At 42.2% G+C, this 25,601-nt stretch overlaps 1 protein-coding gene across 5 annotated transcripts in view; it reads left to right on the forward strand.

Moving 5' to 3' along the window:
• Positions 1-25,601, forward strand: part of adcy3a (adenylate cyclase 3a) — a 263,750-nt gene that overhangs the window by 185,210 nt on the left and 52,939 nt on the right. For all 5 annotated transcript variants that reach the window (XM_038298655.1, XM_038298658.1, XM_038298659.1 and 2 more), the window contains one exon: positions 5,681-5,807. In XM_038298655.1, the coding sequence (XP_038154583.1) occupies positions 5,681-5,807 (127 nt within the window). The remainder of the gene's footprint in view (positions 1-5,680; positions 5,808-25,601) is intronic.

Genomic DNA, 25,601 nt, shown 5'->3' on the forward strand with positions numbered 1-25,601 from the left:
GCATCAATATCTTGATTGTTTGAGTACAATGATTTAGTTTTGACGTGCATTTTCTCACTTGAAAACTTCTCTGAGATTAATTTTGTGTCAAAAGAATTAGTTGCTAATAACAGACTGTCTGGGAGACCTAATGTAACCTAAAGATCACACTCCACATGCTGGCTAAGAAAACATTGACAGATGGGGTTCTGCCGCTACAACACAGTTGGCCATTTCTTTATAAACTGACTATAAGAGGAAGTTTTAAGGTCCAGTTTTATCACTTAGAAATATATTTATTTTCTGACAAACTTAAGATATAAAACAACATTTGTACATCCATCACCATTCGTGAACCCCACGCATCAAAAAGTGCGGTTAATCAATGCTAGAAATTTCTAGGTTTGAAGTGGAACATAACTCCAGAGAAAGGGAAATTATCAATCAAATATAAAAGTTGATGATAAAAATTGGTCATTTATTCAATTCAGTTTTAGTTATTATGTTTTATCTATTATACAGTTAGCTTAATGCAAACATATTGTTGAATAGGCTACAGATGAATTTGCATCATTCCCATTCCAAGATTTCTTAACAAGTATGAACTTTTACATAAGACCATCATAAATAAATTTTACAAATAAATTGGATTATACCAACAGATATTTGTTATCGAATTACCATTATCAATTACCATGGTGGCACTCCAAAGCAGCGGCCAAGAACGGCTCCTCTCAACAATATGGTGATGGTAATGGTAATGATAATGGTAATTTCACAAAATATGCCGCTTAATACAATACACACTAGACTTTAAATCGCATCTATGATTGACCAATGCCTGCTGGAGCTACGGTCACAAAATGTTTTAAATTCAGAAACTTTTGACCGTTTCAAAAGCTGTGGAGTGCTACGGACGGATGTAAACAAAACAGCAGAATATAACGGTAGAAGGAAGAGATTTGCGAGACGGAGAAAGCGAGGCTGCAGAGGGGGGCTTACTGCGAACCTAAAGAGAAATCCCCACAGACCTCCACTTCCATCAATCCTGCTCTCCAATGTCCGCTCGTTGGATAACTAAATAGATAATCTTCGACTGGAACTGTCTTCAAGAAAGGACAAATGTAACTGCTGCGCCATCATTCTGACTGAGTTTTGGCCGCATCCGGCAATACCAGAAAAAGTTATTAGCCTGGAGGGGCTAACTCTATACCGCGCCGATAGGAACAAAGAACTAAGCGGTAAGATTCGGGGTGGTGGGCTATGTGTTTACATCGATAAGAAGAATGCTAGATCAGTTTCTGCTCTCCAGACATCGAATTTCTGACTGTTAACTTCAGGCCGTTCTATCTGCCCAAGGAGTTCAGTGGGGTTAGCATTACTGCTGTTCACGTGCCCCTCAGTCCTAACACTAAAGAGGCCATGAAGACTCTATGCCAGGCTATCTCTGAGCCCCAATCTGCACACAGAGGGCATTTTCATCAGTGCTGGGGATTTTAACCAGGCTAACTTGAAGACTGTTCTCCCCCCATTTCTACCAACATGTGACTTTAGACCTGGTTTACTCTAACATCAAAGATGCATTCAGAGCAGCCCCCCACCCCCACCTCGGGTCATCAGATCATCTCTCAGTCATGCTTATCACTTCATATAAGCCCCTGCTGATCAGGGCTAAACCGTCAGTTAAAGAGTTTCGAGTGTGGTCTGAAGACACCATGGAGACACTCAAAGACTGTTTTGAATGCTCTGACTGGAACATCCTCAAGGCTGCAGCAACATTTGACAACCTATAAAATATTGATGAGTATGCCATGACTGTGTCAGCCTACATTAACGAATGCATTGAGGACGTCAGCATCAAAAAGAACTTCACCACCCGGGCCAACCAACCTCCCTGGATAAATGGAGAGGTTCTGAAATCGCTAAAAGCACGGAACTCAGCTTTCAAGTCTGGTGATAAAGAGGCAGTGAGAATAGCGCGTGCCAACTTAAATCGTGCCATTAGATCAGCAAAGCAGAACCACAGACAGAAGATCCAGGATCTTTTCTAAGACAACAGCAACACTAGGACGATCTGGAAAGGCATTTGGATGATCACAAACTACAACACCCCCCCCTGGTAGATGCAGCAAACAATGACATCCTAAATGACATCCTAAATGAACCGAACAACTTCTTTGGAAGGTTTGATCCCTAGTGCCAGCATACTCCAAGTCTGCCACCATTATTCCAGTCTCAAAAAACCCTCAGGTCACCTCACTAAATGATTACCGGCCTGTCGCACTGACTCCTATCAGGATGGATTGCTTCCAAAGGCTGGTTAAACACATCGTCTCCAGTCAGCCACCAACATTTGACCCGTTCCAGTTTGCCTACTGACGCAACGCTCCACTTTGGACGCCATATCTGCTGCTCTCCACCTGAGCATGGCACACCTGGAGGAGAACACTCACGTGCGGATGCTGTTCCTGGAAGTCAGATCACTATCATCCCACATTACATACACCCCTCCGCAATTGGCTTCTAGACTTCCTCACCTCTGATGTCATCAGTCTAACCACAGGCTCCCCTCAGGGCTGGGTCCTGAGCCCCCTGCTGTTCACCCTGACGACACATGACTACGTCCCCAGGTTCACCACCATTCACATTGTGACAGCACCACGGTGTTGGGCCTCTTCAGAGACGACTGGACTACAGAGAGGAGGTGGAGCAGCTGGTGAAATGCAACGATAATATCCTGAACGTGAAGAAGACGAAGGAGATCATCTTGGACTTCAGGAAGAACCGGCCTAACCATGCTCCACTGGTCATCAACAGCGCAGCTGTAGAGGTGGTCAACAGCACCAAATTCTTGGGGGTGCACATCACAGACACCCTCACCTGGAATGTAAACACCACCTCACTGGTCAAAAGGGCACAGAAGCACATGTACTTCTTGCGGAGGATGAGGAGAACCCACCTGCCCCCACCTTCCTCACCACCTTCAACAGAAGCACCATAGAGAGCGTTCTGACTAGCTGTCTCACTGTTTGGTGTGGAGGCTGCAGCGTCTCAGACTGGAAGAAAGTGAGGAGAGTGGTTAGAAAAGCAGAGAAGATCATTGGGGCTCCTCTACCCTCTGGAAAAAGGCTTCACAGCATTTGATGAAGGTCTAGTCCAGTGGTTCCCAAAGTGTGGGGCGCGCCCCCTAGGGGGGGTGCAATGCCATTGCAGGGGGGGCGCGGGAAGTGGTATGGATGAATGAACAAAAAAACAAAAAACAGTGCTTGCTTGACTGAGCATAATGGACAGGTTTTTGACGGGGCTCCCTACATGTAAGGCAGAAGATGAACCACTGCAAAATATGCTTCCAAACCAGCTTTCTTCAAAGACAAAGAGTAGAAAATATGACGAAGCATATCTTTTCTTTGGCTTCACATGTACAACGGTGGGTAATGAGGAGAGACCACAGTGTGTTGCCTGTCTTACAGTGCTAGCTTGTGACAGTCTGAAGCCCAACAAGCTAAGACGACACTTGGAAGACCGTACATCCAGAGCACAGAGACAAGTCAGTTGACTTTTTCAGACAAAAACTGCCGGTCTCAGCAATCTTTCTTTACAAAAGCTGCATCCTTGTTGGCAAATGCTCAGCTCGCTTCATATAAAGTTGCCTACCGAGTTGCACAGTGTAAAAAGCTGCACACGGTTGCGGAGGAACTAAAACTTCCCTTTGCTATGGACATGGTTTCAACTATGATTGATGATTCAGCTGCCAGCAAACTGCGGGCTCTGTAATGAACGACGTCATCGCCACAGTCAACTACATTAAAACACGACCTGTCAAAGCCCGAATTTTTTCAGCACTGTGCGAGGAAATGGGCTCCGACCACACAGCTGTTCTATTTCACAGCGAGTCCCGATGGCTGTCGCGTGTGAAAGTGTTGTCCAGGGTTTTTGAACTGCGAGATGAGATACGCATCTTTTTGGAGGAGGAAGGCAGCGATCTTGCCCACAAATTTAACTGTAACAAGTTCCTCATGAAACTTGCATATCTCAGTGACATGTTTCTGAAACTCAATGGACTGAATTTGCAGATGCAAGGCCCAAACACACACCTTCCACATCTGGCAGATAAAGTCACCTCATTTATCAGAAAACTAGAGATGTGGGGGCAGCGGGTGGAGGATGGAAATGTGGACTCATTTGAGAACCTGAAATCCTTCACTGAAGGCAACAAGCTGCAGAAAACAGTGATCTCATGCATGGAAGCACACATCTGTGCCCTTTAGAAACATCTCCAGAAATATTTCCTGGTGCAGGATTCCAATAAATATGACTGGATCCGTGATCCTTTCAGTGCAACACCACCTGCCGACTTCAGCACATCAGAAGAGGAGCAGTTCATTGATATCACCTCCGATTCCACAATGAGGCTGCAGTGTAGCTCAAAGACACTGGCTGCATTTTGGATAGGAGTGGCGAAAGATTACCCTCTGTTAGGAAAGAGAGCACTGGCCACACTTCTTCCTTTTGCCACGTCCTACCTATGTGCAATAGGTTTTTCTGCTGTGGCCTCAATCAAGACCAAATACAGATCAAAGCTAATGAACAGTTGTGACACTGCAACCCAGATTTGAGAAGATCTGCACCAACAAGCAGGCTTACCACAGCCACTGAAAAGATGGGAGGATTAAAGTAATTTTTGCAAAGAAAAAAAACTCAGGGAGCTGTTCATGTTTTCACTCCATTTTGCACGGAGGCTTTTTTTAATGTGTTGATGATAGCATAGTTAAATATTGTTACAAAATAAAAATAAAAAAAGAAGTATGTTTAAAATAACACTGGCAACACAGAATCCCCTTCTAATGTACAGTATAGAACTAGGAAAAAAAGTGTTCTACTCTAAAGATAGTGTGCAGTTTGTTTTGTTGCAACCTGAAGTGTGAAATAAACTTCAGTGGAGTTTGAAAACAAAACATGTGTAAAGGTTTATTATATCTGGTTGAACGATGTGTGTGCCCTGTTGATTTATTTTTTTTTTTTTTGGGGGGGGTGGAATTTTATTGTAATCCAAAGGGGGGCCCAGAAGAAAATCTTTGGGAACCACTGGTCTAGTCAATTCTATAACAGTTTCTTCCCCACTGCCATTAGACTGCTGAATGTTTTGTAAAATGCGTTATTGTATTATTTTATTATATTTATTATTATTGTTTTATATATATAAAAAAACAGAAATGTTAGAAGTGTAAATGTACAGTCATATGTTTATATAACTGTTTTTATATATTTTTTACTATTTTTCACTGCACTTAAAAAAAAAATTGTCCAGAGAGCTCTTTTTGTTTGACACTTGTGTAAACAAAATGACAAATAAATCTGTCTAAGTCTAAGTCAAATGTTTAACTGAGAAAAATGGAGAAATGGAAACATATTACAGATTTTTCTGAGTAAAAGCAATTGCACAGCATAACATGGATAAACTCTACATGCATCACAATCATTCACTGAATTCTCACAAAGGGGCAACGTAGATCATTCATAGACTTGAAGTATGATAATAATAAACATAAAGGCAAAATGCACTCTCCTTTCACATATGATTATCCTGTTTCAGCTAAAACTTTATGGAATTTAAACTTGGTTGTCTGCATTACAATTGAACACTAACCTACTGCCTCATGAGGATTGTCTTAAATGAAGTTTATCAATGTCTGTTTTTCAGAGGGAAGAGCAGTCTCACAAAGAGCGTTGGCAGCACCTAGCTGACTTGGCAGACTTTGCTCTGGCCATGAAGGTGACCCTAATGAACATCAACTACCAGTCATTCAACAACTTCATGTTACGTATCGGTATGGCTTTTTCCTTTACCTGGGGATGTGGGTTAAACTGCTGCTGTTGCCATTTATAGTTAAGGCCAAAGGTTTGCAAGGTAGATAAGTTTTTTTTTTTTTCAAAAAAAGATCATAATTTTGGTTAGATCTGTACAATGTCTGAAACTGTATTCATATCAACATGTATATAATCTCACAGAACTATTTTATGTGTATTTTATCATGTAATGTGTGTCCTGGATTTAAGCATTGTTTAATCATATTCTGCAGGACTATTCTTAGCATGTCCGATAATGACGTCAGAGAGGCTGTTTAACAAAGAAAATGTGAAAAGTCAAAATGTTCTCACAAAAGTCATAGCACATTTGTTAAAAATGTGTATTAGCATTCTTTAGGGAGTTATGGATAGAAATAAGCAATTTTAGTACCATAATTACATTGTTTATGGCCACCCGGATGTATCTGTTCGCGCATGCGCAGGACGGCTCGTGCTTCCGGGACGGATCGAGTAGTGACAGCCCCCCGAGCTATCCTATACCTTTGTATTGCAGAGGATCTATTTGTTTGTGTATTTTAACTTAAGTACAAGTTAAAATACACAAACAAATAAATACTCATCTGTAATGGATTACTGTAGTGGAGATGGATGGACCCAAAGACAACCCGCAAACAGGTCAGTGAAGCGTTAACAGTCTTTATTTGAGAGAGAGGGCGGCACGGACTCCCGGGAAGAACGATCAGGCTCAGCAACAGGCAGCTCCTATAGACAGAGTGGTGGTTAGTGACCAGTGGAGGCAGGCAGATGTTTGAGTAAGGAACTTGGTCATGGTTGGGCTCAGTCCGGTTGGGCTCAGTCCGGTTTCAGGAGAGGAGGGAGTCCGTGCTGGGGAAATCCTAGGTTCGGTCCGGGTCTTGACGAGGGGGGAGTCCGTAAATCCAGCAGAGGTATCCAAGGGGGAATCCAGGGGAAGTTCCGAGTCCAAATCCAGTTCAATATCCACAGAAGCAAACACAGTTCAAAGGGGCAGGCAGTCTCAGTTACTCACAGGCAGGCTGGGTCAGAAACACGGTTTGGCAGTCCAGATCTCTGAGGCTGACGAGCAGGGCTCAGGCGGGCAGACAAAAATCCAGAAAGGGGGTAAGGCAGGCTAAAAAAACTGGGACAAAAACAGGTCGAGGTTCAGACAGGCAGATGCACATAAGGAATAGGCTGGAAGTTCTCACCAAGAGACTTGAGACGTTCTGGCACTGGAGGCAGGAGGGACAGAGCTTTTAAGCAGGAGGGGAGGAGAGAGAACAGGTGCACTGATTGCAATTAGCAGCTCCAGAGCCAGGAACATTACAGAGCCCCACCCTCAAGGGCGGATTCCAGATGCCCTAGGCTGGTCCGGGTGGGCCCTGTGGAAATCCCTAATAAGGGATTTGTCCAAGATGTGGCGGGCAGGAACCCACTGACGCTCTTCGGGCCCATAGCCCTCCCAATCAACGAGGTACTGGGTACCACGACCCCACTTACGGGACATCAGGAGCCTCCTAACAGAGTAAACTGGGGAGCCATCAACCAGGCGGGCGGGCGGTGGGGGCGTGGAGGAGGGAACCAAACTGGAGGTTTTGACAGGTTTGACCCGGGAGACATGAAAAGTGGGATGGACCTTCATGGTGGGAGGGAGGGGGAGGCGTACTGCCACCTGGTTGACCACCTTGGAGATGGTGAACGGTCCGACAAACCGCGTGGCCAACTTCCTATTGTCGACCTTCAGGGGAAGGTCCCTGGTGGAAAGCCAGACCCTGTCTCCCACCTGGTACTGCGGAGCTGGGACTCGCCGGAGGTTAGCTGCACGGACCTGATTTTGGGAGGCCGCGTGTATGGCTCTCTTGGCCCGCATCCAGGCACGCTGGCACCTCATGGCTGAAAGGCGGGCAGAGGGGACCCTGGACTCTACCTCCTCAGTAGTGAACACCGGCGGCTGGAACCCGTAAACGACGTAGAAGGGGGAGAGACCTGTAGAGCTGGATGGGGTGGCGTTAATCGCGTGCTCGACCCAGGGCAAATTCAGAGCCCATTTAGAGGGATCAGACTGGCAAAAGAGGCGAATCTTGGTCTCAACCTTTCAGATTGGCCGTCAGTTTGGGGGTGGAAGCCGGAGGAGAGGTTAACGGAGATGCCGAGCATGGCACAAAACTCCTGCCAATAACAGGCCACAAACTGGGGACCCCGATCTGACACAATGTCAGAAGGCAGGCCATGTAACCTAAACACCTCCTTGGCCAGGATCAACCCCATCTCTTTGGCTGAGGGGAGCTTGGGTAAAGGGACCAAATGGACCATTTTGGAGAAACGGTCCACAATTGTGAGGATAACTGAGAAGCCGTCGGAGGAGGGGAGACCAGTGATGAAGTCCATAGAAAGGCTGGACCAAGGCCGAGAAGGGATGGGCAGAGGTCGAAGCAGACCTGACGGAGGGCGATGGGAAGCCTTAGCCTGATTGCAGGGGGAACAGGCAGAGACGAACTCACCGACGTCTTTGGCCAGAGAAGGCCACCAAAACTGAGATCGGATGAGCCGAATGGTTTTGTTGATGCCAGGATGACCATAAAGGCGAGAGCTGTGACAGAGTTCAACGACTTTGGGTCTGAGGTGGAGAGGGACAAAGAGCCTGTCCTTGGGACAGGCCTCGGGTATCTGTACAGACCCTAGAGAGTCCCTTACCTCCTTTTCGAGCCCGAGGCGGGAAACAGCACACCTTACTGTGTCTGGCAGGATGAACCCCCGTTCTTGGTCGTCGTCTACCTCCTCTGGCTCGAAGAGCCTGGACAAGGCGTCAGGCTTGATGTTCTTAGGACCCGGCCTGTAGGAAAGGGTGAAGTTGAAACGACTGAAAAACAAAGCCCACCTGGCCTGTCTGGGGTTAAGTCTCCTAGCAGTCTTGAGATATTCCAGGTTGCGGTGGTCAGTCCAGACCAAGAATGGAAGCTTGGAACCCTCGAGCCAGTGCCTCCATTCCTCGAGGGCCAACTTAACCGCCAAGAGCTCCCGGTTGCCCACATCATAATTCTGCTCTGATTTTGACAACTTCCTGGAAAAGAAAGCACAAGGGTGAATGCGGCCATCAACGGACTCCTGGCTAAGGACAGCCCCTACCCCAGAACTAGAGGCATCTACCTCCACAATGAATTGCCTCTCCGGGTCGGGGGAAACGAGGATAGGTGCGGAGGTGAACCGTTCCTTAAGGCGTTTGAAGGCAATTTCTGCCTGCTCGTTCCAAATAAATTTGGCCTTGCTAGAGGTGAGAGCATGGAGTGGAGAAGCGACCTGACTGTAGTTGGTAATAAACCTCCTTATGATTACCTCCCATCGTTAGCTCCACAAGTTCAGAGACGAGGCGTGACTGGTTGAGTTCGTGACCATCCAGGGCGAGCACACTGCGGGGGGATGAGCCAGGGTGGAGTTGGATACTCAATCTTCTGGCCAAACCTTCATCCATGAACTCAGTGTCGGCTCCTGAGTCGATGAAAACTGACAAACTATGGGATTTAGAAGAGAAGGTTAGAGTGGCTGGAAGTAAACGGTCAGAGGAGACGGCCAGTTTGGTGTAGCTCAGTAGGGATCCCCCACCCCCTACAGAGCTTTGTCTTTTGCTGGACAAGACCGAGCTCGATGGCCATCCCCCCCGCAATAGAGACAGAGTCCCTGCTGCTGTCTGCGCTGGTACTCATCTCTTGACAGGCCCACCTTGCCCAGCTGCATAGGTTCAGGTTCAGAGGGCTTAAGAGTAACCGGAGATGAAACAGGAGGAGGAGCCGAAAACCGAGGATGGGTTGTGGGGTTAGAGCGACGTTCCCTTCTTCGCTCCATTAGACGGAGGTCTACCCTAGTGGCAAGCTCCTTGAGCTGACTTAGGGTCTTAGGGTAATCCCGGGTGGCCAGCTCATCCTTAATCTTGTCATTAAGACCATGAATAAAAACATCCATGAGGGCATATTCATTCCATAAACTCTCTGCAGCCAGTAAATGGAAATCAATAATATAATCAGCCACTGATCTATCCCCCTGTCTAAGAGATAAGAGCCCCCTAGAGGACTCCCGGCAGGGGAGCACGGGACTGAACACCCTCACAAGCTCTTTGGAGAAGTCATCATACGAGTGGCAAATGTGTGTATCATTCTGCCACTCGGAGGTTCCCCACAGTCTGGCTTTACCGGCCAACAGGGAAATAACATAGGCGACTCTAGACCGGTCAGTAGGGAAGGAGGATGGCTGCAGCTCGAAATGTATCTCACACTGTGTGAGAAAAGCCCGACAATGCTCCGGATCGCCACTAAAAAGCCCAGGCGGAGAGAGACGGGGCTCTGACGGAAATGACGTCACCGGAAGTGACGGGGGACTCGGAGGAGCTGCTTGCGGAAGTGGAGGCTGTAGGGTAGCCTGGTTTCGGAGATGATTGAGGATCTCCGAAACGCCGGCTTCTAAGTCAGAAATAGACTTTTCTACCCCCGCGTGCCACTGATCCCCGGGTGCAGGGTCCATGTTTTCCATTATTTTGGCCAGAACGTACTGTAATGGATTACTGTAGTGGAGATGGGTGGACCCAAAGACAACCCGCAAACAGGTCAGTGAAGCGTTAACAGTCTTTATTTGAGAGAGAGGGCGGCACGGAAGAACGATTAGGCTCAGCGACAGGCAGCTCCTATAGACAGAGTGGTGGTTAGTGACCAGTGGAGGCAGGTAGATGTTTGAGTAAGGAACCTGGTCACTAACCTGGCTACAAGAAGGCTCGGTTGGGCTCAGTCCGGTTTCAGGAGAGGAGGGAGTCCGTGCTGGGGAAATCCTAGGTTCGGTCCGGGTCTTGACGAGGGGGGAGTCCGTAAATCCAGCAGAGGTATCCAAGGGGGAATCCAGGGGAAGTTCCGAGTCCAAATCCAGTTCAATATCCACAGAAGCAAACACAGTTCAAAGGGGCAGGCAATCTCAGTTACTCACAGGCAGGCTGGGTCAGAAACACGGTTTGGCAGTCCAGATCTCTGAGGCTGACGAGCAGGGCTCAGGCGGGCAGACAAAAATCCAGAAAGGGGGTAAGGCAGGCTCAAAAAACTGGGACAAAAACAGGTCGAGGTTCAGACAGGCAGATGCACATAAGGAATAGGCTGGAAGTTCTCACCAAGAGGCTTGAGACGTTCTGGCACTGGAGGCAGGAGGGACAGAGCTTTTAAGCAGGAGGGGAGGAGAGAGAACAGGTGCACTGATTGCAATTAGCAGCTCCAGAGCCAGGAACATTACACTCATCATTGACATTATATGCATAATGTCAGTATCAGACTGATATTTGTACTTAGTAACAGCAACAAAGTACTTGCTTTTTAAAATACAGAATCTTAAAAGTACTTTCAAAATGAACTGCAATCTTTCAAAACCATTATTAAAGGAATAGTACAACCAAAACATGATTAGCCTTCATTTTCTACTCACCCCCATGCTGAACAACACCCTGGAGTACTTTTTTGATATCTCAAATGCATCTGGAGATCTGGGAGGCTTCTTGCTGTCTGCTGACATTCAAATAATGGAGGTCTATGGTGCCCGAGACAGAAAGGTCCATAAAAGTCCACAAAAAACGTGTCAATATTCCTCCATACTGGTTGTCCAATGTATTCCAAGTGTCCTGAGTGGGTAGCATCCAGAATTTACTTGAAACAAAGTCATTTAGAATGTTTTTAGAGCATAAACAGTAGTGTATAGGATTTCCTGAAAGCGCACACATGCTGTTTATGCTCTAAAAACATTCTAAATGACTTCTTTTCGAGTAAATTCTGGATGCTACCCACTCAGGAAACTTGGAATACATTGGACGAGCAGTATGGAGGAATATTGAAACGTTTTTTGTGGACTTTTATGGACCTTTCTGCCTCGGGCGCTGGGCACCTCCATTATTTGAATGTCAGCAGACAGCAAGAAGCCTCCCAGATCTCCAGATGCATTTGAGATATCAAAAAAGTACTCCAGAATGTTGTTCAGCATGGGGGTGAGTAGAAAATGAAGGCTAATCATGTTTTGGGTGTACTATTCCTTTAAGTATACCTACTGTATATTTTCTTTAATACACAATAATGTTAGTTTAATGGACAATGCTGTGAAAAATGCATGTTTTTTTTTTCACCGTCTGTTAAATGTTATAGTTTGGATAGTAATTTCAGGGAAGATCTGGCAAGTGAAATATTAAGTGCAAGAGAGATGACTCATTACATCTTTGAAAGTGTTTAATTCAACAAAATCTCTGCCGTGTTTTATTCAACCTGTAGTTAGCACGTTGCTACAATATCAAACTCACTTTGACTAACAGGCCAACCCAGTCTCATGGGAAAATGTACCCCCACTACGTTGGTCCACACTGCAAAACGTAGTGGAGGTACATTAATGGCCATTTTCTTGTGGTACTGTTACATTTCTTCTGCCTATACGCTTTCTATTGTTTTACGTCCTAGTCACGTGACTTTCAAGATTCCAGCTGGGAGAAGAAAAGAATATATATAGATGGCCGACATTCGCTCAGTTTTTTGTGGAAAGATTGATAACTTGAGTTTGTTTTTGCATTAAAATGAGATTTGATTACATTTCTAGTGAGAAATGTATAGTTTGTTGCCAGAATATTTACTCAGGGAATGTACATATTCACTTGCTTGTTCGTTTCATGCAAAGATTTTTCAAGATAATGTGAAACTTAAACGTTTTGGTATAAACATGGCCGAGATTTCTCTAACTTTTAGTGGGAAAATCAATAATTTCAATCAGTTTCTGCATTTAAATGGGTTTTGATTACATTTATAGCGATAGGTGTAGGGTTTATTTACATAATATTTACTTAGTGAACATACATAATCACCCGCTTGCTAGTTTTTGCTACGTTTTTCGGATCTCGTCAGGATTATGTGAAATTGCAACGTTTTGGCTGCTACCCATCGCCTAGCATTTAGCTGTCGCCCCGATTCAACATTGAATTCTTTGTGATTTAACTCCATCTGACGGATCAAACCCTCGCCACTGCGTGCGTTGCGTCTGAGGTTGATTTTCAGATCAATGCATTACGCCGTGGCATACGGGAGAACTAATGTTGACAAAATGATCATGGGTTAAGATTCGATGTGTTTTATTTGGAAATCTACCGAATCCTTTGTGCATTTAACTTCCTGTTTGGTGCGATCTCATCAATGGATTTTGACCAGATTTTGACCAAAGAGGAACTCAAAAAAACAAAACAATTTAAATACACAACCGGCATATCTGGAATCAATGACAGAGAGCGACTGGGACCAGAAGTTTATTAATTTCTCCCCATTGATTGCCATTCAAAATGTTTTCGCTCCCACCAGGCTCTAGGGAAGGGCCACCTACTGTTCATGAATCTGTAGCAACATTGTTTTACATCTATTAAATTCTATTTTTTTATTTTGTATTCTGAAGATAAATAAATAATGCTTTCCTTAATCTATAAATATCTTTTATATTTCCTTTATTTCCCAATAATCCTTTAAGACTCTATTCTTGGCCTGTCCTTTCAACTCTTTTCAATTTCTTCCTTTCAGGTCCAGATGTTTTACAGTTCATCAATATGTGTTCTACATTTTCTATCTCTCCACATCCTTCACATTTATCATTATTTTTCCTCCCTATTAAGTAAAAATTGTCATTTAAATAAGTATGACCTACTCTTAATCTGACCATTATTATTTCTTCCCTTCGGTTTCTCTCATTAATATTTCTATTTAATACTGACTTTTGTACTTTATATAACCTTCTTCCTTTTTTATCTTCATTCCACCTTTTTTGCCATTTTTCAATTTCTTTCCTCTTAATAAATGATTTTCCTTCCCCTTTCCCTAAAGGAATTGTAATTGTTATTGCCTCCTCTAATTGCTAATTTGTCTACTACTACCCCACTACTACCCGTAGTGGGGGTACATTTTCCCATGAGACTGGGTTGTGCCATCATTTGGAATATCCCACTTTGACCTTTTAAGGTTAGCATATTGACCAAAAGCTGACACCAAAAATAAAGCAATCGATTATTTACAACAATATGCTACATTTAATGAAGACTAATACAGATTTTACTCTCTTATAAGAATTAGTTTTAGGTTTTATAGGGGAGAGTTTGTATCGGCAGTCATCTGGGAATCTTTTATGTATTTACTGGTAAAGAACAACCTCTCAACCCATTTAATGTAAATGTTGCGTAGAACCAGAAAGTTATTTGAAGAGCATAGATGCATAAATATGTGCATAGCTTTAACAAGGGCCTCATGAAAACAAAATAGGGCCGAGAATAGATCCCTGTGGCACCCCACAGGGCAGCAATGTCTTTGAGGAGCAGTGGTCACCAATTACGACAGAGAAACTCCTGTTTGCTAGGTATGACCTAAACCACTGGAGAGTGGTGCCACAGATGCCGATGTGTTCTAGGCGAGATACAAGGACTGCATGGTCGACTGTATCAAAGGCTGCTGAGAGGTCGAGCAGTACCAGCACAGCAGGATTCCCAGTGTCCACAGACAGGGCAATATCATTGTGCACCTTTAACAGTGCTGACTTGGTGCTATGTCGGGGTCTAAAACCAGACTGAAATTTCTCAAACACAGAATTGATCTTCAGAAATGTCTTTAATTGAATAAAAACAACTTTTTCTAAAAACCTTAAAAAGAAAAGGCAAGTGGGAGACAGGTCTAAAATTGGAGAGTACAGAGGGGTCAAGATGCATTTTTTTTTATGAGGGGCCTAACCATAGCATGTTTGAAGGCAGCTGGAACAGACCCTGAGCTAAGACAAGTGTTTATAAAAACAAGCAGACTTGGCCCAATAGAGCTCAGAACCTCCTTCAAAAACTTGGCTGGAATAATATCTAAGGGACAGGACAGTAGGGCATGGATTAATGACAGAATCAATAGTATTAAATAGCAGTCTTGGATTATGAGAGCTATTATCTATTATGGAGGACAAATATTTGGACTTGGCTTCCTTTGGAGCTCTCTGGTAAGCAGCCAAGCTGTCCCTTAACCAGCCCAGGGATACATGCAGTTTATCCTTTTTCCACCGCCGTTCAGCCTGTCTGCATTGTTGTCTGAGCAGACGGGTATGGTCAATCAGCCAGGGATCTGACTTAGTTTATGTCGTTTTTTGCCGAAAAGAGGCAACAGAGTCAAGAATCGCAGAAAATGTTGAATGAAAACTGGAGAGTAGGCTGTCTGGACAAGGTGGAGGAACCAGCCCACAGTCATCAGGCAGCTGAGAGTTTCTGAAGGCAGCAGTAAACTCCCCAGCTGTTGATGGAGTAAAGATTCGGCGTCTGCGGGCTGGGGAAACTGGCTTATTGGCAGGTGGACGGGCAGCAAAGTCGAAAACAACAGATCTGGGTGGGCGATAAACTGTGGCACACAACACAGGGCAGGTAAGGTTGATCACAAACAGCTGCAGTTCGAAACTGGAGTAATTTTTGGTGGTTATCGTCCGGCATCTGAAGCTCTCCTTAAATATAACAGCCAGGCCGCCCCCGCGACTAGCAGCTCGCGGGGTGCTGAGGTAGGAACAGCAGGGGGGGAAGAACTCCGAGAAGGCGCTGTTTTCACCTGGTTTCACCCAGGTCTCTGTCAACAGGAGGAAATCCAGATCATGTGTTGTAAAAAAGTCTCTCAAGATGAACGTCTTATTTGTAAGAGATCTAACATTTATAAGGGCAGTGTGACCTGAGAATCGGTCGGTCTGGCGAGAGAAGCGGCTGAGCGAGCAGAGATTTTCCGGCACACAGCCCCACTGAGAGATCCGCACTGGCCGACAGCATGGGAGCAGCACACCGGTGTCCCAAAGGACCGGTCGGAGCCACCGATATCTGTACTCCGTGGAACTCCGCAGATCGTAGCCACTGTAGTGTGTGGATGGTCTGGATGGAAGACGACAGGGATCATGGAGGGAGGCAGCCAGGAACATTTTCAGTTTACTCAGGACTCCCCCTCGCTTTCCACGTTTTCTGCGGCGGCCGTTGCGAGGTAACCAGCAGGAAGGACGCCACAGATGCGGCGGTATAGACTCCAGATAAGGTGGAAGCCTCTTTGAGTGTCCAACAAAGCCGCAGATTGCCGGTTTTTCCAAGGATTCAAAAATATTAAGAAGTGTCAGGCAGTCATATACCAGCAGCGGTGACACACTACGCACAACAAACAGCAGATACAGGAAAAACATTAACACTCTCAGCAGAGGGAGACGGCCAGCCAAACACAGGGGCGCCATCTTGCTCTCGGTCATCATTATTTTTATTTTAATTTTTTTTTCATCAACCTCAAGCTAGTGCTGTTCCAATTCACAAGAACGCAAGACCAAAAACAGACAAAGTCCCCGGATGTTGTTCTCGCCCCACGCTCTTTACCTAGAATGCATCTGAGCAGATTTGTCCATTCTCGAGATTGACGGCTTCCCCGGCATGCACCGGGGCAGCAGCAGCTTCCAGTGGAGTGCTCACAGAGCTCAGAGTATTAAGTTAAAAGTTCTCTTTTCTTTTGCTATTTTCCTATAAAAGTACATTTTAAGATCATTTGAGGCAAGGACATTATAGTTTTAAGCTTCACTATATGCCTCTTTTACTGATTTAGTGCATAATAAAAAAAAACTTCAGATGTTGAGAGGACCTTGGCAACCAGCAGACCTCTGAGGCCAACCGCAGCCAGGGTTTAACTTAGCAGCAACCGTCTCTTGACATAGCTGTGTGTGAAGTACCACTGGCTCGGATGGCTTTTCTTCTGTTCTATTTGGCAAAACGTTAATTTGATTTGAGTTTATCTGAATGTGTTATTATTCACCCACAAAACGAAAAATGTAAGAATTTATTTAATAATAGATTCTTACATTTTTCATTTTGTGGGGGAACAATAACTCGGTTCGACTATTCACCTCCTGTTATCATAACAGGAGGTTGAATAGTCGAGTTGAGCTTGTGGTAACATCACGAGTACACTTCTGTTTCAATTGACCCATATTTATGCTGCGTGCTCCTGTTCTCCTTAAAGGAATAGTACACCCAAAACATGATTAGCCTTCATTTTCTACTCACCCCCATGCTGAACAACACTCTGGAGTACTTATTTGATATCTCAAATGCATCTGGAGATCTGGGAGGCTTCTTGCTGTCTGCTGACATTCAAATAATGGAGGTCTATGGTGACCGAGACAGAAAGGCCCATAAAAGTCCACAAAAAACGTGTCAATATTCCTCCATACTGCTCGTCCAATGTATTCCAAGTGTCCTGAGTGGGTAGCATCCAGAATTTACTCGAAATGAAGTCATTTAGAATGTTTTTAGAGCATAAACAGTAGTGTATAGGATTTCCTGAAAGCGCGCACATGGGCGCTCACGACGCTACGGAACCCGGCACACCAAACCAGATGAAAGTGCGCATTCAGCGTCTGCTCTGCCAATAATGCAAGCGTAGAAGAAGAAATGTGCTGTTTACCTGTGCAAAGAAAGAAACAACGAAAGAAAAATGTCTGAGGACTTCAGTGTTGAGGAAGAGCATGAGTTCTTTGCCGAGCTGAATGCGCTGGTTTGGTGTGCCGGCTTCCGTAGCGTCGTGAGCGCGCATGTGCGCGCTTTCAGGAAATCCTATACACTACTGTTTATGCTCTAAAAACATTCTAAATGATTTCGTTTCGAGTAAATTCTGGATGCTACCCACTCAGGACACTTGGAATACATTGGACGAGCAGTATGGAGGAATATTGACACGTTTTTTGTGGACTTTTATGGACCTTTCTGTCTCGGTCACCATAGACCTCCATTATTTGAATGTCAGCAGACAGCAAGAAGCCTCCCAGATCTCCAGATGCATTTGAGATATCAAAAAAGTACTCCAGAGTGTTGTTCAGCATGGGGGTGAGTAGAAAATGAAGGCTAATCATGTTTTGGGTGTACTATTCCTTTAAGTCCATACCTTCTTGTGTTCTTGTCAAGAACATACTTGGTGATAACACAAGTCCACTCTCCACGCTGGAATCCATTTTAGATGCATTTTGCCCTGGAATAAGGCTCAGTAATGATCATCTCTCTCTGCTCACTTTGCTGTCGTTTAGTGGACAAATCCCCATCTAAAATTTGATTACTTTCCAACTCTCAAACAAAACAAATAAATGAAAGACACAATGTGATGTCAATTTAACGTGTAGTGTTGAACAAATACTGATACCAGTATCGGGCGGGACCCTGATCCAGCACTAAAATGGTTGTGTCGGTATCGGCGAGTACCAACAAATAGAGCACCAATGCCATTTGGAGAGCCAAAACTTTATTCATCTATTGTTACCCATAGGCAATAAAAGTTCTACTGGATTCACCTTGTATTAGTCTTTTTCCTGCTTCACAAAGGTAGGCAGCAGCTTGACCATTTTACATCCAAGTAGTATGAAATTCTTCATATAGACACACACACATCAATTTCAAACAGATAGTATCGGGGCCAAAAAATGTAATCAGCGCAACAATAGTAACGTGTAATGAAAAGCATTATAAAATTGTAGTGGAGTTGAAGGTAATGTAAATTGTTGTGGAGTAAAAGTAGAAAGTGTCTATGGTTATATCTACTTAGGTAAAGTACAGATACATGAAAATTTAAACTAGAGTAACAAAGTACTTGTACTTCGTTAAATCCCACCGCTGGTTTTATGTTGTACTTCATAAAATAGCTTACCTTTACAATTTTTACTAACAACCAGATTCTTTACCAGACTGACAGCTCTGCCTATACAATTATTGGAGATGCAATTTGCCATGCAATTCATCATTGCTCTTGGGCAGAAAACTTTGATTTACAGAATTCAGACAAACTTTTCTACGAATTAATGTCCTAATTTATACAAAAGAACTGCACTGTTGATGTAAAATGTGTGGGATGACTGTGAGAGCACTGCATCCCAATCAAGTCAAGTGAACATGCACACAAGTATGTGGGGAAGGTCTTAGTGCTAGAGCATGCACAAATAAATGTTTTCCTGATAGGGGTGTAAATCACACCCATCAAGGCGATTCGATTCAGTATCGATTTCCTGACCCAACGATTAGATTATTTTCGATACTCAAGAATACACCACGATTCGATTCGATTAATTGGTTCTTTTTTTTTCACCTTCAAATTTGAAATAAATCAATAAAAGCTGTAATGAAGCTAAAGCGGAAATTCAACTGAAGAAACTCTGATTACTTCCATTCAATCTGAGGCTGATCCGCCTCCGACGCAGCCAACCCGCTTCAAGCCACTTTCCTTGATGCCCAATCATCTTCCAGCACTCTACTTAAAACCACTCCAAATCATCTCTAGGCCTGCTCTTCAACAAGCGCAAGATCCATCGCTCCTATGTCGGACTTTGATTCAGACAACCCACCTCCATCCCCTTCTCCACCACTGTAGTAAGCTCATCCGACTCCTCCTCGATGCTCCTTCAACCTCACCTCCAGTGTGTACTCCCTCCAGACTTTCATGGAGTTCCCTGTCACTTTAAACGGTCCGGCAGATGACCGCCACGTTGAGCCTGGTTCTGCCAGAGATTTCTTCCCAAAGGGGAGTTTTTTCTCTCCACAGTCGCTTCATGCTTGCTCTTCATGGCCAGTTTATGCAAACTTTGTTCATTCAGTGACATCTAACTCAAGCATCACCCTGTATACCAGCCTCTATGGATTAACCAAACTTCACCTATCTAAACTCCACCACCAGTTTCAGGCCCGGGGGGGAATATCTTATTCTCATACATCAGTTTATCTGCATTAAAGTATAAACCAGCGTTTATGTTTCCTGCCGAGGCCTGAGCGCCAAAGTTCAAACTATTGTATCAATAAACTCTTCTAATTGCATCTTTCTCTCTCTGAGTTTTTCAGATTGAAATAACGTTAGGCTTTTTATTTGAGAAACAACAGCAAATACCAAGTAGAAAAGTACTTCATTGACTATAAAATGACAATGCTTAACAAAACTTAAAGTAATGAGTGCAAAAGTGTACTAGCAGCAAATGGTAACAAAAAATGCCCCTGTACTTAAATAATTATAAAATAACAATACTCAAAGTGCACTAGCAACAAATAGTAAAAATAAAACAACATAGGCCATACTCCACAAAGTCAGCAAAATGACTCAAAATGTGCACTACCAACAGAAAAGTAGGCATTTACTTAATTCAGTTAAAAGTAATAATGCTTCTGTGTGAAAAAGAGAACAGTGTCGTGGGAAAAAAGTATTCAACTATTCATCCTAGTTAAATAAACGGAGATTGATGGATTTCACTCAGTCGGCACATTTATTCAGATCTTTGCAAAGAGAGAACAGTCATCATACAGCCCTCATGGCATAGCATTCTGCTCTGTTCTGATCTGGGCAGGGTTCGTCCCCCCCTACTTACAACAATGGAAAGCAGTCAGAGTCATAACAAATTACACACACTTTGGTTAACAGTAACATGTTATGAATAAACCTTGAGAAAGAATCTGGATTGTTATGGGAAGAAGCTATGTCTGGTCTACAAACAACATTCTGCAGGGAATGGTGTGGCCTTGAGAGAGAAACAGACTGAGTGAAAACTTTTATAGTGAGTAAATATGAATATTAATATATAATGAGAGAAAGATATAAATTTTCCCACAATAGTCCACTCTTTGAATTATAAAAGGATATTATCCTTGTGTAATCAATATTATAAAAAAAAGGAAAATTTATGAATATAAAAAACTAAGAAACTAAAATTGTGAGTAAATGTAAAGAAAGCTAAAAACTAAAAAACTAAAAATGGTGAATATATGTAGAGAAAGCTAAAAACTAAAAAACTAAAATTGCGAATAAATGTAAAGAAATCTAAAAACTACAAACTAAAATAAAAAAATAAAAAGAAAAATAATGATAATATAAAAATAATAAATCAAAAATCCACAACTGCATTAAGTCGGTGGACAATGTTAAATGATTATAATAGATGGAAAAATTATGGAAAAGATTATGATAGCTAAAATATGTTGCCAATAAATAGAGCCCTGGAATCACATCTTAGTTGGCAAAAATATTTACTGTTTTTCCCCATTATGATACTTTTATGGTAAAATATCTATTTGCTGAAAATTTTAATGTTTAGTTCTTATCATTATCAGTTACCTTTTTTGTTTCCCTGGAAAGAGAAAAGTTCAAATAAGTCAAAACAATAGACCCCTTTATCTCTACAAAGTGTAAGTCAAATTATTAATCTGAGCTTCATTAAAAGTAAAAAAAAGATCAATCTCTATGCAAAATGTTAAAATCATAACACAAAGATGTTTCACGCAGATTCAGTTCAGCTCTTCAGAATCAGGGTCAGTCAAAGCACACATTGAAAAGTTGGAGGATTTAATCTCAGCGCTCCTCTTCCCCAATGGTAGCTGAGATGACCCGATCATCAGAGTTCATTCTCTAATCCAGAAATCTCTGCCAATACTGACCATCAGCCATCAGGTGCTCATCTAACACTTGGACTTTCTTTTTATTATCAAGAAAAGTAATATCAAACACTTAGATACTAAAAATGTTAATCTTTGATTAAAATACACATCACAACCCATTTCCCTTCTCATTCATGTTGTATAATTGAAAAATCAAAAAGCCAAAACTGATGTCAGACATCTTCAGGTGGGCGTCTTCATCTTTCTGTTGATGTTGGTCCCTTATACAGGCGACATTTTGTACGAGGTTCAATGGGTGGTCTGCAGAGCAGCTGGTCCTCAACACATCAGGTGGACTACTGATGTGTTAATTAACCAATCAGAGGGGATTATTCTGCCCCTTTATTCTGATTTGTTGAAGCTTTTCCTGGTTCCTTCCAGATGAGCTCAGATGAGCTCTGATCACTTCTCTGACTAAGGGGAAAAAAGGTCTTGTAGGTCATTTTAATGTGTAACCTGTCAGTCCCAGTCTGGCCAGAGGTCAGTGGTCTGGTCCGTTCTGTGGTCCAGAAACGGGTCGACCCGTCATGAGCTCATGTGGAGGAAAACTGGGAGTCAAAGTTGCCAACATGCTGAATTAAAGGAGCTGGGAGAAGGACAGATCAGATGTTATCTTAGCCTTTCACAAACAATACTAGATAAAACAAGTTCATGTAGCTTAAAGAACTTTAGATTAAAATTTAAACTTTGGACTTTATCACAAATCATTGATTTATTCCATAATTTCAAACTTACCCAGTAAATTTACTTCCTTATTGTTCGGTACTCTTTATCACTTCTGCACCTGCAGAAATCCAAACAAGCATCTCCTCAGCAGAGGACTGTGTGTGTCAGTGGACTGCAGCAATGCAAACAAGGGGAGACACTGCAGCACAGCCTTCTGTTGCTTCCACCAGACATGATGTGTGTGGAAGAAGAAAATGGGCTTTTCATCCGATTTCAAGTACGATGTTTCCAAGGCGAAGCAAAATCAAAGAACCTGAAACAAGAGTTTCATGAGGTGAAGAAACAGCGAACCAGGTGTGCAAGAAGCTGAACCATCAACAAACATCAACAAAGCTGGTTTTTCCCAAGCGCACATCAGACAGTCAGGCTGAGGTGTTCAAACTTCATCCAGAAGTCTAGCAGTCGTTTCTTTAGGTTATTTATTTATTCTGCTCTCAATTATCAACCCAAATTCCACATGGACTGTTCCAGATGGAAAAATAAACAGCATCTATATGGATCCTTATTAGTTTAGCTTTGCTGTTTTTCTCTTGTTTTATCTTCTTTCCACCCTTTTCTTCATCAGAACAAATAAAATATGTTCTGTTGAAGAAAAACCACAAAGTTTCAGTCATTTTAACCTCCAGATATATCTGAGCTATGGATCCATTGAGAATAGATCATTTTAAGGTCTCCACCATTCATCTTAATATAGGAATAAAATCCTGTTATTTATATCCTCTATCATTATAATCATTATTATTAATGTTATCGTTATTATTATTATTAAATAATGTTATTATCATCATTATTTCCAATTGAGTCATTTGAACACCGTATAATTATTAACCAATAATTATGTTAAATAAATTTGCATATTTATTCCAGATCAGCTTAAGATAGATTTACTTCTTAAAGAATTGTAAATAATGTAAAAGCAAATTCAATCAGCCTAATTTATTTTTATACAAGCTATTTACGCTACACACATATAGATTTATTTACCCTTTAAGTTTAATCTAAATCTTAAAGAATTAAGGTTAACAAATTAAACTTTAGCATTTAGCTTTTAAATAATGACACAGGTCCTTGATTATTTGAAGAAATGCCCAATTATTGTTAAACAAGCATATTCTGTTCATTTGATTTAATTTTTTAAAATCTGTCTCATTAAACTTTTTTTGTTGTGATATTTGAACCTTATGTCAATCCCATTTATTACCAATTTAAACAGCTGTGCATTATCTTTAACACATTTAACTCCCGCTTTGTTTTGAAAAAAGGTTAGGGGGAAGAATGAGCCACAGAAACTAGAAACTGTCCTTATTTTACAGTTTAACCTTAATTATTCCCTCATTTCTATTTTACCAAGACAAAAAAAACTAAACTATCATTTCACAAATGGACAACATACAATAGTTAGAGTGGATCCACAGACACTACAGACAACATATAAGACAAACGGATAAGACAAACAAAACGCAAACAAATGGCCATAACATAAATGATTAAACGTAATTGTTGCATGCAAACCTTCATGTGTGTCAGGCCCTTTTCTCTCATTGGGGGGGGGGCCCTTAGCCTGCCCATCTTTACCGAACCTCCTGTAACTGGGTCAACGGTAAAATGGACGCTTTCAGTCTATTTATACGCAGGTACTTTAACTCTAGTCAATAAACAGCGAACCAGTTACTATTCTGCTGTAAGCCAACCATTTATAACTTTATGTCAGGTGCTATTTCAGTACTAATTCTGAAAGTTAGGATGTTTTTTTTTTGTTTTTATCATCCTTGATTTAAATCCATTAAGCAGGTTTTAGGTTTAATTTATTTTTAAACATACTTGTTTTAAATGTGCCAAAAAAAGTATTATTATTATTTCACTCTCTCAGGAGAATATGCCACTTTGATTCAAATCTTTCAGGAATTAATTATTTATTTTTGCAAATCTATAATTTAAGGTAATAAACTCATAGCTTTTATATATTTTGGTTGCATTTTCCCAAACTATATCCCATATATTTGGTTAACTGTAAGGTTTATTTATCTTAAACACTTAAGGGAAGAAAATTGCTGTTTTCATTGTTTATATGTTTTAAATGATATACATGTGTATTATTATTTTTGGAGGAAAGGAAAATCAATTCTCTTAGTTTTTCATTTAGTAAAATCTAATTCAGATTAAACTCACACATAACTTTAGATTTTATCATATTGGATTATATTATTCACTCTTTTTCCTCTATAAGTTGCTGTTTTGTTTACATTTTCATAAGTCAGAGCAACCATCACTTTTTCTCTGTCTTAGTCAGAACCTCAGACATTCATGGCACAGAGACAAAGCAACATACCACAAAATCATGAAGAGATGAAGCTAATCTCTCCGAGTGGCTGCTGTGGAAATAGAGAATTTGGTTTGTGACTAAAACCTGTGCGCATTTCACAACTACTGTGTCAGACCATGTTTGGACCCTCTTCTCTCTCTGGATGTGCCTAAGTTTTCATCTCCAGGTCCATCCATAACATTATGGAACATGGTGACAGCAGGAAATGAACAAAACGAGACCCGTCCTGTTTTTAAACAACCACAGGCCTGATAATAAACGTTTTGTTTTCCAGTCCTGAAGCCTACATAGGAAAAGACAGTTGCTACTGAATTTTTCTCTTTTAAAAGATAATTTTTGGTTTAGATACTTAAGGTTGGTTCTAATTTGATCAAAAATTACTCTAAAACAATCATGGTTTAGTGAAAGCCAACCAGGCCTTTCATTATCACCCTCATTAGACATTTTCCCACCGATTCATGTCAAGAAAGTCAGTCTGTCAGCAAGCATTTTCTTCATTGCAAGATGCAGAAAGGAATCTAATAAGAGAAAGTTATCAAACTTTTCTTGAATAGTTGGAAGTCTATGGAAATGGAATATAAAAAAAGAAAAGAAAAGAAAATATATAATCGATCACTTTACCCTTTACTGATTTCTGCCAACAGGCGGTTTCAGTCCTGAAGCTCCACCACCTCAGTCAAAAAGGTCAGCCACTTCTCAAACAAAAAAAAAAATTATTCACTAATTCAAAAAAAAAATTTAGCACCGGAGAGAAGGAAAGCCTTATGTTGGTGCACCTCCTCCTTGTTTCCCCACAAAAAAAATTTCCCCAGTGTCTCTGTCCTCATGGTTTTTGCACACACACACACATTGTGGAGCAGGTTGCAGCTCAGGTGAGCTATTAGGGTCAGGGGTTCAGAGCAGATGAAAATCCTTTTGTGTTGCTTTCCCCAGATTTTAACACATCATTTCCATCCGGTTGCTTTGTCGGTGTGTGTGCCTTGGGGGGGGGGGGGGGGGGGGGGGGGGGGGATTGATGCTTGAAGCAGGCTGTCTTTCTACGGCGGGCTGATGGGAGGCGGGGCAACTCCTCCAGGTCTGAATTCCACAAGGAGCGGCTCCGATTAGGGAGTCCTAGTTTGAAGGGCAGGGAGTAAAAAAAACAATGATTACTTTAAGGAGTTTCAATGTTTTAAATGAATAATAATAATAAAAAATAAATAAAAAATAAAGTTGTTTATCTTTACCATATAAAAGAAGAAGCCTTTTCAGGAAAGGAACGTTGTCTCGTCAGTCGCCCCA

The sequence above is a fragment of the Cyprinodon tularosa genome, unplaced genomic scaffold, assembly GCF_016077235.1.
Source record: "Cyprinodon tularosa strain WSP-4 unplaced genomic scaffold, ASM1607723v1 ctg411, whole genome shotgun sequence".
Classification (NCBI taxonomy): Eukaryota; Metazoa; Chordata; class Actinopteri; order Cyprinodontiformes; family Cyprinodontidae; genus Cyprinodon; species Cyprinodon tularosa.